The following is an 18,770-nucleotide window of genomic DNA, read 5'->3' on the forward strand; positions in this document are numbered from 1 at the left end:
GGCAGCACCCGAGAAAAGTCAGCAGCTGCAGTATTTGTAGCCGCTGGCTTTTAAAAAAAAAAACGGCGGACTCCCTCTTTAAGATAAAATGTACTGCACACTAAACCTCCCTCTTCGCTGCAAACTACTCTGACCACTCCATTACAATCCTGGGAATGCCCTCCTTTCTCCCCAAGATTCTATATTATTTCTGAACTTTACTAGTTAGGGTCCCACCCTTCTACTTGCACTTGCTCCAAATATGCTCTTTTTTCTCTATTTGGTCACACGTTGTAAAAGACCAAGAGTGTTTCGCCTCACCCTCCACACACTAAGCCTACAAGAAGGTCTGAGCAATCACTAATATAGAGAAGTATTACAAAGCTGCTCATATTTCACGACTGTTGCATGCTACCCCTGATGCGGACTCTACCCTGACTCCTGGGGTGCAAGGTTCCCATCAGGGGCAAGGCTCAACATGGTCCACCTACCCAAAGGGTGGCTGACCCCTTTCCTCATGGTCAGCCAAAGCCAGCCACTGAGTACTAGGTGAGGGGCTCTTCCGAACAGAGACACCCCCCCCCACCCCCCAGTTCAGGGGAGGAAAGAATCTAATGGGCAGACATCCTCCCCCTAGGCTTCAAGATAGGCCCAAGGACCCACACATTCCATCCTAGCGAGAAAAAGAAGGAAAAGAAACACAGACAAAAGTGCAAGTGCTAGATCTGGCTCAGAGAGGTGCAGTACAGTAAAAACTCATAGGGGCAGATTTACTAAACCTGGTGCACACAGAATCTGGTTCAGCTGTACATAATAACCAATCAGCTTCTCAGTTTGCTTGTAAAAGCCTAGATGAACAAGCTAAACTTTAAAGCTGATTGGTTACTCTGTTCAGCTGCATCCGATTCTGTGTGCACCAGGTTTAGTAAATCTCCTCCATAGGAATGTGACCTTGTGCCTTTGAACACAGTGGGCCCAAGTGTTACTTAGACCCCTTTCACACCACACCGCACCTTGCGTCAGCGGTAAAACGCCGCTATTTTTAGCGGCGTTTTACCGCCAGATTTGCGGCGGATTTGCGGCGCATTTCGGCCGCTAGCGGGGCGCTTTTACCCCCCGCTAGCGGCCACGAAAGGGTTAAAACCGCCAGAAAATACGCCGCAATAGCGAAGTTTTTCCGGCGGCATTACAGCGCTGCCCCATTGATTTCAATGGGCAGCAGCGGTGGAGGAGCGGTAAACACACCGCTCCTTCACCGCTCCAAAGAAGCTGCTGGCAGGACTTTTTTCTGACGTCCTGCCAGCGCACCGCTGTAGTGTGAAAGCCCTCGGGGCTTTCACACTACACACAATGGTGCAGCTTCTTTAGGGCGTTTTGCAGGCGCTATTTCTAACGCTATAGCGCCTGCAAAATGCCCTGGTGTGAAAGGGGTCTAAGTGCCCGTTCACACTACCGCGACTTGTCACGCGACTTAGTCGCCTGACAAGTCGCGCTCCATTCTGTACTATGGAACCGTTCTAATAGGAGCGACTCAAGTCGCTCCGACTTAGAAAAAGGTTCCTGTACTATTTTTGGCGGCGACTTCAGGCGACTTGCATTGACTTCAATACAGTAGTCATTTTGCAAGTCGCTGCTGAAGTCCTGTGCAGGTCGCGTCTGTGAGTCGCTCTGCAATTCGTGTCTCCCCTGTGTGAACGGGCACTGAGAGCACCCCTGGGGAGACCAACTCCCAGCGGGGGCACATACACTGCAGATTCTCTGCCTTCCCAGCACATGGCCAGACCAGGTAGACCCAATTTAATCAGGAGGCACTGGGCCCCCTCCAGTTCTTCCAGGGGAATTACTAATGTTCCGCACATCCCGTGGGTCTCCTGGTTTTTGTTTCTGCTGGTCAAAACTGCAAAGCTCCCATCATACCAGCAGAGATATTATACACCCAGCCATTCCTACCAAAAGGCCAAAATATTGGCATAGTACCCCTACTGGATACTGATAAGAACAGATACTACACTTGATCTTAGCCAAAGGGCTAGGAAGCAAACTCAAGTTTTTATCCTTATTGCTGATCATCAACAACTCCTTTTTCCCACCAGGCATAGAAACCCCTATGTTCTGAGCCTGGTGGACCACTCATGGTTTCTCCCATATTTACCATTTCCCTACCTTGTAATTCTTCCCTGATTGGTCAGTAATGAAGGAACATCATAGAACCCACCAAACAGAATACTACTGATATCTTCCGATCAAACATTGGATTCCAACCCTTAGGTGTAGTAAATCTCCCCCATAGGAACGTGACCTTGTGCCTTTGAACACAGTGGGTTTCCCAGGCCCAAGTGTTACTAAGAGCACCCCTGGGGAGACCAACTCCCAGGTGACAAATGCACTGCAGATTCTCTGCCTTCCCAGCACATGGCCAGACCAGGTAGACCCAATTTAATCAGGAGGCACTGGGCCCCTCCAGTTCCTCCAGGGGAATTACTCACGTTCCCCACATCCCGCGGGTCTCCTGGTTTTTGTTTCAGCTGGTCAAAACTGCAAAGCTCCCATCATACCAGCAGAGATATTATACATCAACAACTCATTTTTTCCCACCAGGCATAGAAACCCCTATGTTCTGAGCCTGGTGGACCACTCATGGTTTCTCCCTTGTTCACCATTTCCCTACCTTGTAATACTTGCCTGATTGGTCAATGTTGAGGGACCATCATAGAACCCAACAAACAGAATACTACTGATATCTTCCAATTATACATTGGATTCCAACCCTTACAAGAAACGCAGAATTCCTTTGTACGAAATCCGTTTTTGATCATTTTTGTCTATACTCTCCATGGTCTCCTAGACCTTTATTGCATTTATACTGTGTTCTGAATAGTTGTCCTTCCCGCTCCCCTCTCTCCTATGTTCAGAAATGGGAACAGGTTATAAGTAAGTCTATAGATCTGGGCGACTGGGGCAAAATCTGGGCCTGGGATACCAATTTGCTATTTCGACATAACCATTTTGGTATCCATTTTTACCAGCCTTTCTCAACCTTTTCGACACAGAGGAACCCTTGAAATAGTTCTCCGGACTCGGGGAACCCCCTGCTAAAAATTAGAAATCTACAACTCATGATACAATAGTGCGATGGTCAGTGGGAAGAATGGTCCTTACACTTGTGGTCATTGGGAAGAATTACCGCCTTAGCCCTTGTACACACGTTCAGAGATTCCGACAACCAAATCCGTCAGAGTAATTCCGACGGATTAATTCCGGACGAGGTCCGGAAGTGATGTTGCATACACACGGTCGGACTAAATTGTCGGAAAATCCGATTGTACATAAAGTGATGGTGTTATTTCGTTACGACGGGACTACGTTCAGGCTAGTAGCCAATAGCTTTGGTCTAGGAATTTGATCTGAGCATGCGTGGCACTTTGTCCGTCGGAATAGGCTACACATGATCGGAGTATGTCCGATCGGAGCATTTTGTCGGATAATTTTACCGGCAAGTTAGAAAACTTGGTCCGTCGGATATCCCGACGGAAACAGTCCGATGGAGACCACACACAGTCGGAATATCCGACAAAACAGTCCGATAGGACACATTCTGTCGGAATCTCCGACCGTGTGTACAAGGGCTAACAGGTAGCTAAAAAGATCAATGGTGTGAATGGGAACTTATCTGAGAGGCAGAAATTTGCCCAATGCTGAAGGAACCCCTACAACCTCTGGAGGAACCCTGGTTGAGAATCACTGCTTTATACATTTTTCTTTAAGTGGTACTGGGTGCTCGTGCACTTAGCTAAAGCTTTCCTGGCCTACAATGACAGCTGTTTCAGAGGCTGCAGTCAACAAGGTGACGTCATGCATGTTTGGTACACCACTTCTTCTCCAAAATACTTGGCTTTATCCAAACCTTATTTCACAATGTCATTCCAAGAGACCCGTGGAGAGCTCTCTTGCATCACACTTTTTTTCTTTTTTTAACAGAAGCTGGCCACCTTTCTCTTTCTGGCTGCTAAACAAACTATGACCAAAGCTGGGAGGAAGCTGGGAGGAAGCTCAGGGTTAATCTGCAGGATATTAAAGAGCGTAGGAACATGATGCTAATCACTGAGAGACTCTCCAGCATCCTCAATGACTTACAGGCTTCATTTCTCAAAGTATTGGAACCCTGGCTTCATTATGCCTCTTCCTTCCTTGAATCCCTCTGGTCTTAGTTATCTATGGTATCTATGGAGACACCTTGGTGTAGTGGTTAGCACTCTCGCCTAGCAGTAAGAAGGGTCGCTGGTTTGAATCCCAACCACGACACTACCTGCCTGGAGTTTGCATGTTCTCCCTGTGCCTGTGTGGTTTCCTCCGGTTACTCTGGTTTCCTCCCACACTCCAAAGACATGCAGGTAGGTTAATTGGCTTCTGTCCAAAATTGGCCCCAGTATATGAAAGGGGACCTTGGATTGTGGGCTCCTTGAGGGTAGGGACAGATGTGAGTGTGCAATGTACAGGGATAGGGACAATTGTAGACACTCACTCAGGTTGAACTGGATGGACTGGTGTCTTTATTCAACTGTACTATGTAACCTTGTTTCATTTATCCAACCTACCCCACTCTCTTTCTTTTTCGTACCCTCATCTCCTCCATGTCTGCTTGGCTTTCCCTTCTTTTCATCCCTTCCCTCTTCATCCTCCTCCCCTCACCCACCCCCGCAGCCCCCAATCCTCTTAGCTCCTTCCCCATTGTACCCTTCTTGGAACAGTTTCTTCATATGCCTTCTCTAAATAACCATACCATGCTGTCCCTATAGGGCAGGGGTCACCAAACTTTCTAAACAAAGGGCCCGTTTACTATCATTCAGACTTTAGGGGGGGGGGAGGGGGGTCTGTACCCAGTGGAAATAGACAATTCCCAATCTCTGGTATTAGGGGGAGGATTTTTGCCACCCTTGTTGGTGCCAGTGGGAGGAATAGTGCTTGATTGTTTGTGTCAGTGGAAGGAATTATGTCCCATTATTGGTGTCAGTTGGGAGACCTAGTGCCCGTTTGTTGGTGTCAGTGTCAGGAATAATGCCTCAAGGGATGGATAAAGGCAAGCCAAGGGCCGCATCTGGCCCCCGGGCCGCAGTTTGGAGACCACTGCTATAGGGGAATATTCGATAACCCTTGGGTAGACCTTATTAGAGTATTCCCACTTACTGGGGTCCATTCTGCATGTTGATCTTCTGTCCTTGCATGGGGATTACTTGTCCCTATTTTTCTTCTTGAAAATAATAAAAGTTATTGGAATGGAAAGTGAACACAAATCCAACAGTTTGAGTTACCGCAGGACAGTAATAGAGGGGAAATCGTCCAATGGGGACACTTGTTCCCTTGCAAATTAAAAAGGGGATTTTGCTAACCTTGGAAAGATATCCTCTAATTTCTTGGAATATGGGTAGGAAATAAAGGGAAAGCTCGCAAATAAGACTTGGATGACCACAAAAAAAAAAAAAATCCGACAGTGAATTTAACTCTCCCTCACTCTATCCAAAAGGAAAATATATATATAAAGTTTGCTTCTATTTTCTTATTATAGAGCAGTGGTGTCCAAACTGTGGCCCTTGGGGCACTATTTAATCCACTGACATTAACAATGGGGCACTATTCTTCCCACTGATATCAATGATAGGACACTATACCTCCCACTGATATCAATGATGGGGCACTATTCCTCCCACTGACACCAATGATGGGGCACTATTCCTCCCACTGACACCAATAATGGGGCACTATTCCTCCCACTGACACCAATAATGATGCACTATTCCTCCCACTGACACCAATGATGGGGCACTATTCCTCCCACTGACACCAATGATGGGGCACTATTCCTCAAACTGATACCAATGATGGGGCACTATTCCTCCCACTGACACCAGTGATGGGGCATTATTCCTCCCACTGACACCAGTGATGGGGCACTATTCCTCCCACTGATACCAATGATGGGGCACTATTCCTCCCACTGACACCATTGATGGAGCACTGACACCAATGATGGGGCACTATTCCTCCCACTGACACCAATAATGGGGCACTATTCCTCCCACTGACACCAATAATGATGCACTATTCCTCCCACTGACACCAATGATGGGGCACTATTCCTCAAACTGATACCAATGTTGGGGCACTATTCCTCCCACTGACACCAGTGATGGGGCACTATTCCTCAAACTGATACCAATGATGGGGCACTATTCCTCCCACTGACACCAGTGATGGGGCACTATTCCTCCCACTGACACCAGTGATGGGGCACTATTCCTCAAACTGATACCAATGATGGGGCACTATTCTTGCCACTGATACCAACGATGAGATACTATTCCTGCCACCAATATCAGTGATGGGACACTATTCCTCCCACTGACACCAATAATGGGGCACTATTCCTCCCACTGACACCAATGATGGGGCACTATTTCTCCCACTGACACCAATGATGGGACACTATTCCTCCCACTGATACCAGTGATGGGGCACTATTCCTGCCACTGATACCAATGATGGGATACTATTCCTCCCACTGACACCAATAATGGGGCACTATTCCTACCACTGATACCAATAATGGGGCACTATTCCTGCCACTGATTCCAATGATGGGGCACTATTCCTGCCACCGATATCAGTGATGGGACACTATTCCTCCCACTGACACCAATAATGGGGCACTATTCCTCCCACTGATACCAATGTTGGGGCACTATTCCTCCCACTGATACCAGTGATGGGGCACTATTCCTCCCACTGACACCAATGATGGGGCACTATTCCTGCCACTGATACCAATGATGGGGCACTATTCCTGCCACCGATACCAATGATGGGACACTATTCTTGCCACTGATACCAATGATGGGACACTATTCTTGCCACTGATACCAATGATGGGACACTATTCTTGCCACTGATACCAATGATGGGACACTATTCTTGCCACTGATACCAATGATGGGATACTATTCCTGCCACCGATATCAGTGAAGGACATTTTCTACTCCTACTTGCCACAGTCCATCCCCTCTAAAGTCTAAAGGATAGTAAACTGGCCCTTTGTTTAGAAAATTTGGGAGACCCCTTGTTCTAGACCATTGTGATCTTCAAACTTTTCGTTATGAGGGCCACATTGTGGAGTTTACAAATATTCTTGGGCCGAAAATATCCATTTTATTATGCACGCTATTCAAGCCTAAAGTGTTACTAAACCCAGGACCCTGCAGTCAATATATCTGGTCTCCCCAGGACTCTGCAGTCACTATATCTGGTCTCCCCAGGACCCTGCATTCACTATATCTGGTCTCCCACAGTACACAGAACATGGAAATGCAATTATTTTACTAAATATAAACTGCTAAATACCTTTTCTCTTCAGCAGTACTGTAGATAGCAGCATTGTGACTTCTATCAGTGTAAGCTTGTAGGAAGATTTTTCATTCTCCCCTGATTGGCCTATGAGGCTGCAGGACCCCAGACCCTTTGTCTGGACAGTGCTGATTGGGCCTGTGCTGATCACATGCACTCTTCCAAGAAAAAAAAAACTCTCTAGCAATACACACCAAACTGAGCATGTGCAGAGTGCCCCCAAGGCTCTGTTCTTTCATTTGATAGACTGGGAACAGTGGAAGAAGGGGAGAATCAGAGAAGACAGGATCAAACAGCCTTTTTACACAACGCAGAGGATTAACCCTTTAGGTTCCACTGTGAGTATAACAAGCATGCTTTACTGCATATACAGACTGATTTTACTGTTGTGGGTTTAGTAACACTTAAACCAGCAATACAGTATAAAAAGACTGGGAGAGAGAGTTGGGAGAGGAACTCCCAGTGGAGGCGTGGCAGGCAGTCTGGAGGCAGGCTGCCAAAATTTCCCTATGTACCCTCTATAAAGAAAATTCATATAAGATTCTTTTTTTTTTTTTTTGGTACCAGACCCCAGCTGTACTCCATAAAATGTACCCCTCCACCTCTGACCGATGTTGGCGATGCCAACGAGACAGAGGCTCTCTCTTCCACATTTCATTGGTCATGTCCTCTCATAGCCCCGTTCTGGTGCTCGACCCAACAATTATTAACCTGCCTCTTTGAGGTTCCAATGCCTCTCTCACCTAAATTTTTTCCTGTCTGGCCTCTCCCAAGCAAAAATGGCTAAACCATGCAAGAAATTGCTTAGACATAGTCTCACAGCAGCCCGATGCTTGATAGCCCTTAATTGGAAAAAAAAAATCACCTCCGTCCCAAGAAGCCCTGTATTCCAGGATCAAAGACGTGGAACTCATGGAAAAAATGACGGCCAGAATACAGGATAGGTTGGACGAATGCAACGTGGTCTGGGAGAGGTGGCATCTCCGGAAGGACTTGCGGTCAGTCGGTAGAGGAGCGGAAGCGGTAATCTAATGCCCTCTTTAACCTTACTCTTTTTATCTTTTCTTCTTTCCCTCCCCTTTAATGCCTTTCTTTCTTTTTTTATCTCTTTTTCTTCTTCCTTAACTCGCAGACAATCTCTGCAAGGTTAAATGTGCTATCAGTTCTAGGATACTGTATATTAAAGGGGTTGTAAAGGTTCATTTTTTATTTTCTAAATAGGTTCCTTTAAGCTAGTGAATTGTTGGTTCACTTACTTTTTCCTTCGATTTCCCTTCTAAATGTTTTTTTTTCTTTGTCTGAATTTCTCACTTCCTGTTCCTCCTGTGAGAAATTCAGACAAAGAAAAAAAACATTTAGAAGGGAAATCGAAGGAAAAGGTAAGTGAACCAACAATGCACTAGCTTAAAGGAACCTATTTAGAAAATAAAAAGCTTTACAACCCTTTTAAGTTGTGCTCCACGGGGCTTTGTTGCTAAAAGAATTCGATTATATTTTGTACTGCTTACGTGTACAGTTTACCTCTCTAATTTTGCTAAGTACAGACTTCGCACTGCTCTGTTCTTAACCACTTGAGACCCGCGCTATAGCCGAATGACGGCTACAGCGCGGACCTCCTTTGCTGGACTACGTCTATTGACGTCGTCCCGTGAACGAGCGGCCTGCGTGCCCCCTGAGGGGCGCGCGCGGCGCGCTCTGTGATCGGCGAGTCTATGAGACTCGCCTGATCACTGATCCGAGCAAGGGGTCGATCCAGACCCCTTATCACGTGATCAGCTGTCAGCCAATGACAGCTGATCATGTGATACAACGGAGCCGGTAATCGGCTATTATTCCTCCTCGCGCTGATAGCGCGAGGAGAAAAAAAAAGAGCCGATCACCGGCGGCCGTGATCGGGACATCAGTCCCGATCACGACCAGCCCTGCCAGTGCCCACCTGCCCCCTGCCAGTGCCACCTTATTAAAAAATAAGTGCCCCCCGTCAGTGCCACCCAGCAGTGCCCATAGTGCCACCCAGCAGTGCCCACAGTGCCACCCAGCAGTGCCCACAATCTGCCTCAACAAAGGTGCTGCACCCCAGTGCCACATATCCGTGCCCATCAGTGTCATCTACCAGTGCCCATCAGTGCCCAGCAGTGCTGCCCATAAGTGCCCAGCAGTGCCACCTATCAGAGCCACCTATCAGTGCCACCTATCAGTGCCCATCAGTCCCATCTATAAGTGGTACCTATCAGTGCCCCTTAGTGCCACCCATCCGTGCCACCCATCCGTGCCCATCTTTGCCCATCAGTGCCGCCTTATCTGTGCCCATCGGTGCCGCCTTATCTGTGCCTATTAGTGCCGCCTTAACTATGCCTATCAGTGCCCACCAGTGCAGCCTATCAGTGCCCACCAATGCAGCCTATCAGTGCCCACCAATGCAGCCTATCAGTGCCCACCAGTGCAGCCTATCAGTGCCGCCTCATCAGCACACTTCAATGAAGCAGAAAAATGACCTGTTTGCAAAATTTTATAACAAACTATTAAACATGATTTTTTTTTTATTTTTTTTTTTGCATTTTTTTTGTTTGTTTAGCAAAAAATAAAACTCCCAGCTGTAATTAAATACCACCAAAAGAAAGCTCTATTTGTGGGAAAAAAAATGATAAAAATTTAATTTGGGTACAGTGTTGTATGCCCGCGCAATTGTCATTCAAAGTGCATCAGCGCTGAAAGCTGAAAATTGGTCTGGGCAGGAGGGGGGTTTAAGTGCCCAGTAAGCAAGTGGTTAAACTTACCTTTTTGAGATAACCGATAAAAACTGTTAATTAAAAAAAAAAAAAGTATAAAAAGACATCCACTGCCTGGTCATTGTGTGTGTGAGACTGTCGAAGTGTTCCTGGCTGCTTGGGGGTGTTGGGATCCAGATGGAAAGAGAACCTGGGACAAATCAGGGGTGTGTGCTACATGAGAGCCCCGCCCCTGAAGAACAGAGATGAATTACACAGTATCATTTTTTTGTGTACATGCGTCAATTATTAAAAATAGGTAACAATGCAATATAAAAAACAAAACAAAAAAACACGGAAATCATTAAAAAGTTAATTTTTTATTGACATACAAAAAAAAAAAAAAAAAAAAGAACTGAGAAGAATAAATCCCAGCTGTGATTACAGACAACACCATCTCTAGGAGGATGTCCCCGTACTCAGAGAAGGACGTTTTTATAAAATATGTGAACAGTGAATACTCCATTACAGCACCAATAACAGCTGAGATATAAATGGCGGAAACCATTAGTATTGCATGTTAACTAGACACGTAGATGATTTTCCATTTCCCAAGCAGTGGCATTCATTGTCATAAAGGTACGAAATACATATTGTATACATTAATGTACATTAATCTTTGCATATTTTTGCTGCTTTGCTACATATTCTAAGCCACGTTCTGCTTTCCATTTCCTCTCCTAATGCCCCTAACTATTGCCAGCCATGCCGGTTAGCAGCACCTGGATTTATGTACTCGGCACAATTTTGTTTAATCACCAGAACCTTAAAGCTGGACTCCACGCTAAATACATTCACAGTGAGGGGACAAAAGTATTGGACCCCCTGCTGATTTTGTACGTTTGCCAACTGACAAAGAAATGATCAGTCTATAATTTTAATGCTCAGTTTATTTTAACAGTGAGAGACGGAAAACAAAGAAAATGACCAGAAAAAGGCATTTCAAAAAAGTTATAAATTGATTTGCATTTTAATAAGTGAAATAAGTATTTGATCCCCTCTCAATCAGCAAGATTTCTGCCTCCCTGGTGACTTCTATACAGGTAACGAGCTGAGATTAGGAGCACTCCCTAAAAAGGGAGTGCTCCTAATCTCAGGTTGTTACCTGTATAAGCCTTTGTACACACGGTCGGAGATTCCGACGGAATGTGTCCTATCGGACCGTTTTGTCGGATATTCCGACTGTGTGTGATCTCCATCGGACTGTTTCCGTCTGAATATCCGACGGACCAACTTTTAGAACTTGTCGGTAAAATTTTCCAACAAAATGCTCCGATCGGACATACTCCGATCATGTGTAGCCTACTCCAACAGACAAAGTACCACGCATGCTCAGATCAAATTCCTAGACCAAAGCTATTGGCTACTAGCCTGAACATAGTCCCGTTGTAACGAAATAACGTCATCACGTTATGTACAATCGGATTTTCCGACAACTTTGTCCGACCGTGTGTATGTAACATCACTTCCGGACCTCTTCCGGAATTAATCCGTCGGAATTACTCCGACGGATTTGGTTGTCGGAATCTCCGAACGTGTGTATGGGGGCTAAAAGACACCTGTCCACAGAAGCAATCAATCAGATTCCAATCTCTCTCCACCATGGCCAAGACCAAAGAGCTGACTCAGGATGTCGGGGACAAGATTGTAGACCTACACAAGGCTGGGATGGGCTACAAAACCATCGCCAAGCAGCTTGGGGAGAGGGTGACAAAAGTTGGTGGCGTAACTAGAACCTTCAGGGCCCCGATGCAAGAAACCATGAAGGGCCCCCCTGAACCCCAGCCAGGGCCCTTCCCTCCGAGTCCGGCGGTGGAACTCCAGGGCGTGGTCACAGGTATGACCTTTGTGAGCCCTGTAGTTCCACCACTGGTATCAGTAGTTTTTTTTTATTATTTTATTTTTAGGTGCCCCATTGGGGGACTGTCCCTAGGCAGGATGGGGTCCCCGTCCCCAAAAGAGATGAGGTCCTTTTCTCCAGGGCAGATGAAGTTACTTCCCCCAGGTGAGAAGGGGTCCCTGTCCCCAGGGGAGGTGGGGGTCCCTGTCCCCACGTGAAAAGGGGTCCCTGTCCCCAGGGGGAGATGGAGGGGGTATGTAATGGTGTGTGAGAGATGGGGTCCTCTCACTCACCATGACCAAGCTGTAGGCCACGCACTCATCCATGTTGGCCTGGGCTCCATCCAGTGTGCTGGACGAGCGATCAGCATATCTCCCAGAAAGACCTTTCATCATCTGTGTATGATGGGGGAGGGGCTGGCAGACAAGCCTGCAGTGTCCTCATAGGGCTGCACTGCATCTGTGTGCTTAAAGTTTGTTTACCCGGGAGAAGTATGCAGTGCAGTGTGGGCCGGACTCGGGGGGGGGGGGGGGGGGACTCTGGCTGGGGAGAACAGACATCGGACTGAGCGGCAATGCATGGAGCAGGAGAGGGGTACTCTGAGGAGCCGGCTGAGGACACAGGTCATGCGGGGAATGCACAACTAAAGAGCAGCCATATGTAGAGGTGGATGCATGGGCCCCCTGCATCACAGGGCCCGGTTGCGGTCGCGACTGCCGCACCCCCTATAGTTACGCCGCTGGTTGGTACGATTATTAGCAAATGGAAGGAACACAAAATAACTGTTATGGGGCTCCATGGAAGATCTCACCTCGTGGAGTTTCAATGATCAGGAGAACGGTGAGGAATCGGCCCAGAACTACACAGGAGAATCTTGTCTATGATCTCAACGCAGCGGGGACCAAGAAAACAATTGGTAACACACTACGCTGTAAAGGACTGAAATCCTGCAAGGATCCCCTACAAAAAATTTTTTTGCTAATGAAAATCTGAATGATTCAGGAGAACTGGGGGAAAGTGTTGTGGTCAGAGGAGACCAAAATCGAGCTCATTGGCATCAACTCAACTCGCCGTGTTTGGAGGAGGAGGAGGAATGCTGCCTATGACCCCAAGAACACCATCCCCCACCGTCATACATGGAAGGGGAAACATTGTACTTTGGGGGTGTTTTTCCACTGATGCCGCGTACACACGACCGGTTTTCCCGTCGGAATAAACTCTGAAGGTTTTTCCGACGGAATTCCACAGAAACTGTCCTGCGTACACACGATCACACCAAAGACCGATTGTTAAGAACGCGGTGATGTACAGCACGTACGACGGGACTAGAAAAAGGAAGTTCAATGGCCAGTAGCCAATAGCTTCCGTCTCGTACTTTGCTTCAGAGCATGCTTCAGAGCATGCGTTGTTTCTGGCCTGTCGGAACAGCACACAGACGAGCGGATTTCCCGATAGGAATTGGTTCTGTCGGAAATATTTAGAACATGTTCTATTTCTAGGTCCGTCAGAATTTTTTCGAAAAAAAAAAAAAGAAAAGTCTGATGAGGCATACACACGATCGGAAACATACAATGAAAAGCTTCCGTCAGACTTTTTCTGTCGGACATTCCGCTCGTGTGTACGTGGCATAAAGGGGACAGGACAGCTTCACTGCATCAAAGGGACGATGGACGGGGGGCCCATGTACCGTCAAATCTTGGGTGAGAACCTCCTTCCCTCAACCAGGCAATTAAAATGGGTTGTGGATGAGATGTGTATTCCAGCATGACAATGACCCAAACTACACGGCCAAGACAATAAAGGAGTGGCTCAAGAAGAAGCACATTAAAGCGGGAGTCCGCCGGGACTCCGCGTTTTTTTTTTTTTTTAAAAGCCAGCAGCTACAAATACTGCAGCTGCTGACTTTTAAAATAGTGACACTTACCTGTCCAGCGCGCCCACGATGTCGGCACCCGAAGCCGATCTCTAGATCATCACTCGGGTGCTGCCGCCGCCATCTTGGGTATGGGAATCAGGAAATGGAGCCTTTCGGCTTCATTTCCCGGTTCCCTACTGCGCATGCGCGAGTCGCGCTGCGCAATGAGGACGGTCCCCGCTGCCTCTGGGATCTGTGTGTTTCCCAGCAGGCAGCGGGGCACTTGCGGAAGGGGGCGGGCACTTGCGGAAAGGGGCGTAATCTACGCCCCTTTCCGCAGAGAGCTATCCCGGAAGTGGGTGCAGTTACCTGGATTATCCAGGTAACTGCACCCCCCTCCCCCCTGAAAGGTGCCAATTGTGGCGCCGGAGGGGGGGAGGATTCCGATGAGCGGAAGGTCCATTTTAGGGTGGACCTCCGCTTTAAGGTCCTCCAGACCTTAATCCCATAAAGAATATGTGGAGGAAGCTGAAAGTTCAAGTTGCCAAATGTCAGCCTCAAAACCTTAATGTCTTGGAGAGGATCTGCTAAGAGGAAAAAAATCCCTCCTGAGATGTGAGCAAACTTGGTGGCCAACTACAAGAAACGTCTGACCTCTGTGATTGCCAACAAGGGTTTTGCCACCAAGTACCAAGTCACGTTTATCCAAGGGGTCAAATACTTATTTCACTTATTAAAATGCAAATCAAATTATAACTTTTTTGAAATGCATTTTTCTTGATTTTTTGTTGTTGTTGTTCTTCTGTCTCTCACCGTTAAAATAAACCGACCATTAAAATTATAAACTTTCTTTGTCAGTGGGCAAACCTACAAAATCAGCAGGAGGACAAATACTTTTTTCCCCCCTCACTGTATGGATGCTTCTTTACCTGCCCATAGGTTGTGCATTTTCGTCTATTCAGTCCTGAGAATTACGCCCGTCCTGCCAGACTGTGCAGCCAGGCTAGTGACTTTTTTTTTTTTCTGCTGCAGTTAAGCAATAAAACAAGGTCACCTACATGTGTCAGCTTGTTAATAGGACAGCGAAGGGTCAGCAGCAGACTGATGATTCCCCTGCATGTTCCTTGTCCTTGCACGTGCATGCAGAACAGCTGATTGGCTCTCAGTCTGAGCGCTGCTGTACAGGGGATTACAATAGGCTAAAACAAAGTCCATTCATGCACATACACGAGTTGCATTTAAATTATTAAATTATTTCTAATAAAAAAAAAAAAAAAAAAGTAACTGTATTAATCGGTATTGTTTTATGCCTACCTACAGCTCAGCTTTAATCATTTCATTATAAGACCTACTCCAGTTACATGTGCCCAACATATGACGACATGGCTTAAAGTGGCCAGATGTGTCACAGACAGGTTGATGGAATGAGGTTTACTAAGGAAAGATGTATTTCCATTCATAGTCCATGGTGATGGTTCTTTGGGGTGTTTTCAGCAGTACGTCGGTCCCATCTTCAATAATCAGTGCACAAAGCTAGAGAAGTGAATCACACAAAGTAAAGGCATGGAAGAGGGCTTACAGGTCCTCATTCTTCATGGGTCGAGACTTTGACGAGCTGCTGTCTAGCTACATAATATATGCCAGTGACTTATTAGCATTGCAGAGCACCAAAAAGCTGACCATTGTAATAAGGAGCACACATCCATCCACTGGCCAGCCAGTGAACCATTACAAGAGTTCTGAGTTTTTCCGTCACTTTGAACATTAGCACCAAAGGTTTCGGAGTCCTCTTGGACGGCTTATGGCAAAGTGGTAGCCTATGGGAGTCCATTCCACACAGGGTCCTGGATGGGTTATGAGAAAGTGGTAGTCTAAGGGAGCCCATTCCACATAGGAACCTGGATGGGTTATAGGAAAGTGGTAGCCTATGGGAGTCCATTCCACACAGGATCCTGGATGGGTTATGGCAAGGTAGTAGCCTATGGGAGTCCATTCCACACAGGATTCTGGATGGGTTATGGGAAAGTGGTAGCCTAAGGGAGTCCATTCCACACAGGAACCTGGATGTACTTTGGGAAAGTGGTAGCCTAACGGAGTCTATTCTACACAGAAAACTGAATGGATAATGGGAAGGTGGTAGCCTATGGGAGTCCATTCCACACAGGAACTTGGATGGATAATAGGAAGGTAGTAGCCTATGGGAGACTATTCCGCACAGAAAGCTGGATGGATAATGGAAAGGTGGTAGCCTAAGGGAGTCTATATCACACAGGAACCTGGATGGATAATGGGAAGGTGGTAGCCTATGGGGGTTCACTCCACACAGGAACCTGGATGGATAATGGGAAGGTGGTAGCCTGTGGGAGTCCATTCCACACAGGAACCTGGATGGGTTTTGGCAAAGTGGTAGCCTAAGTGAGTATATTTTTACACAGGAACCTGGATGGATTATGGGAAAGTGGTAGCCTAAGGTAATCCATTTTTACACAGGAACCTGGACGGATTATGGGAGAGTGGTAGCCTATGGGGGCCCATTCCACACAGGAACCTGGATTGGTTATGGGAAAAGTGGTAGCCTAAGGGAGTCCATTCCACACAGGATCCTGGATGGGTTATGGGAAAAGTGGTTGCCTAAGGGAGTCCATTCCACACAGGATCCTGGATGGGTTATGGGAAAAGTGGTAGCCTAAGGGAGTCCGTTCCAAGCAGGATCCTGGATGGGTCATGGGAAAAGTGGTAGCCTAAGGGAGTCCATTCCACACAGGATCCTGGATGGGTTATGGGAAAAGTGGTAGCCTAAGGGAGTCTGTTCCAAGCAGGATCCTGGATGGGTCATGGGAAAAGTGGTAGCCTAAGGGAGTCTGTTCCAAGCAGGATCCTGGATGGGTCATGGGAAAAGTGGTAGCCTAAGGGAGTCCATTCCACACAGGATCCTGTTTCTTCTCCATTTCCATTGTCTTGTGGACGGTTGATGACCTCACTTGTAAGCCAGAAGGTGCAGGGACGGATCTTTGGACCGTTTTAGCAGGGGGTGACTATATCCAATCTTGACAGACATGTCCACTGCACAGTTCTTGTCCCTGAGTCTAGAGACGCAGCGGCCATCCTCACCTCCGGGATAATCGCTGGTTGGTGACCTCACGTGAATTCTGGGAATGAGTCTGGCAGGTCTGGCAGCACTGGGCTTGGACTGTAGCCAGTGAACAACGACCAAGGATCCTCAGAGTGCGGCAGAAGCTGAAGGTGAGGCGGTCACGGGTGCATGTGGCTGCAGGAGAAATAACAAAAGAGACAGCAGTCAACCACATGAATATGTATCCAAAGAGGACCTTAAAGAGGAACTTACATTTTTTGGAGAAACACAACACTCTTGGTGATCAACATATATTGCACCCTGTCCTCCTTTTAAAGCCCTTCTCTTTCTGTTGTAATTATCCCCTACCTTTCTTTCCAGTTATCCTGATACAGTTACAGTGTCGCAGTTTATTTTCAGATTGTTGGTACCTTGTACCTTGGTACCTTTTGCATGGACTACAGAAGGGGTTCTCTATCCCCTAGCTTGGTATCATTGTAAACCAAGGTTTCTGTATATGTACCCTTTTTTCAATGATTTATTCAAAATTTATTGAAACAGGACACTAAAACCAGTTATCTGGCAGGCTAAGTCCGCAGAGTTTAAAGCAGTGGTCCCAAAACTGTGACCCATGGGCTGGATGTGGCCCTTTGCTTGCCTTTATCTGACCTTTGGGGCACTAATCCTTCCATTGACACCAACAATGCAGTACCATTCCTCCCATTGACAACAATAATGGGGCACTATTCCTTCCACTGACACCAATGATGGGGCACTATTCCTTTCACTGACACCAATGATGGGGCACTATTCTTTCAACAACAGTGCTCTGAAAAAGTATTCATACCCCTTGACATTTTTCACATTTTGTCATGTTACAACCAAAAATTTAAATGTATTTTATTGGGATTGTATGTGATAGACCAACACAAAGTGGCTCATAATTGTGAAGTGAAAAGAAAATAATAAATGGTTTTCTTTTCAAATTGTTTACAAATAAATATGTAAAAAGCATGGCGTGCATTTGTATTCAGCCCCCTTTACTTTGCTACGCCTAACTAAAATCTGGTGGAACCATTCAGAAGTCACCTAATTTGTAAATAGTGTCCATCTGTGTGTAATTTAATCTCAGTTTAAATACAGCTGTTCTGTGAAGCCCTCAGAGGTTTGTTAGAGAACCATAGTGAACAAAGAGCATCATGAAACCCAAGCAGCACACCAGGCAGGTCAGGGATAAAGTTGTGGAGAAATTTAAAGCAGGGTTAGGTTATAAAAAAATATCCCACGTTTTGAACATCTCACGCAGCACTGTTCAATCCATCATTGGAAAATGAAACTGCAAACCTACCAAGACATGGCCTTCCACCTAAACTGACAGTCCAGACAAGGAGAGCATTCATCAGAGATGCAGCCAAGAGGTCCATGGTAACTCCGGAGGAGCTGCAGAGATCCGAAAGCTCAGGGGGGAGAATCTGTCCACAGGACAACTATTAGTCGTGCTCTCCAGAAATCTGCCCTTTATGGAAGAGTGGCAAGAAGAAAGACATTGTTGAAAGAAAGCCATAAGAAGTCAGTTTGCAGTTTGTGAAAAGCCATGTGGAAGAAGAGACCAAAATTTGACTTTTTGGCATAAAAGCAAAACGCTATGTGTGGTGGAAAACTAACACTGCACATCACCCTGAACACACCATCCCCACTGTGAAACATGGTGGTGACAGCATCATATGGTGGGGATGCTTTTCTTCAGCAGGTACGTACAAGCTGGTCAGAGTTGATGGGAAGATGGATGGAGCCAAATACAGGACAATCTTAGAAGAAAACCTGTTAGGGTCTGCAAAAGACTTGAGACCGGGGCGGAGG

At 46.6% G+C, this 18,770-nt stretch overlaps 1 protein-coding gene and 1 pseudogene across 1 annotated transcript in view; both read right to left on the reverse strand.

Moving 5' to 3' along the window:
• Positions 1-1,856: 1,856 nt before the first annotated feature.
• LOC143964642 (U2 spliceosomal RNA) lies at positions 1,857-2,020 on the reverse strand (annotated as a pseudogene).
• An 8,459-nt stretch (positions 2,021-10,479) lies between these two features.
• Positions 10,480-18,770, reverse strand: part of ADAMTS7 (ADAM metallopeptidase with thrombospondin type 1 motif 7) — a 240,528-nt gene continuing 232,237 nt past the window's right edge. Inside the window, exon 24 of the mRNA XM_077472765.1 lies at positions 10,480-17,105. Within this exon, the coding sequence (XP_077328891.1) occupies positions 16,945-17,105 (161 nt within the window). The 3' untranslated portion in view covers positions 10,480-16,944. The remainder of the gene's footprint in view (positions 17,106-18,770) is intronic.

Source organism: Lithobates pipiens, unplaced genomic scaffold (genome assembly GCF_037356315.1).
Source record: "Lithobates pipiens isolate NorthernLeopardFrog02 unplaced genomic scaffold, aLitPip1_a1.2 Scaffold_8, whole genome shotgun sequence".
Lineage (NCBI taxonomy): Eukaryota > Metazoa > Chordata > Amphibia > Anura > Ranidae > Lithobates > Lithobates pipiens.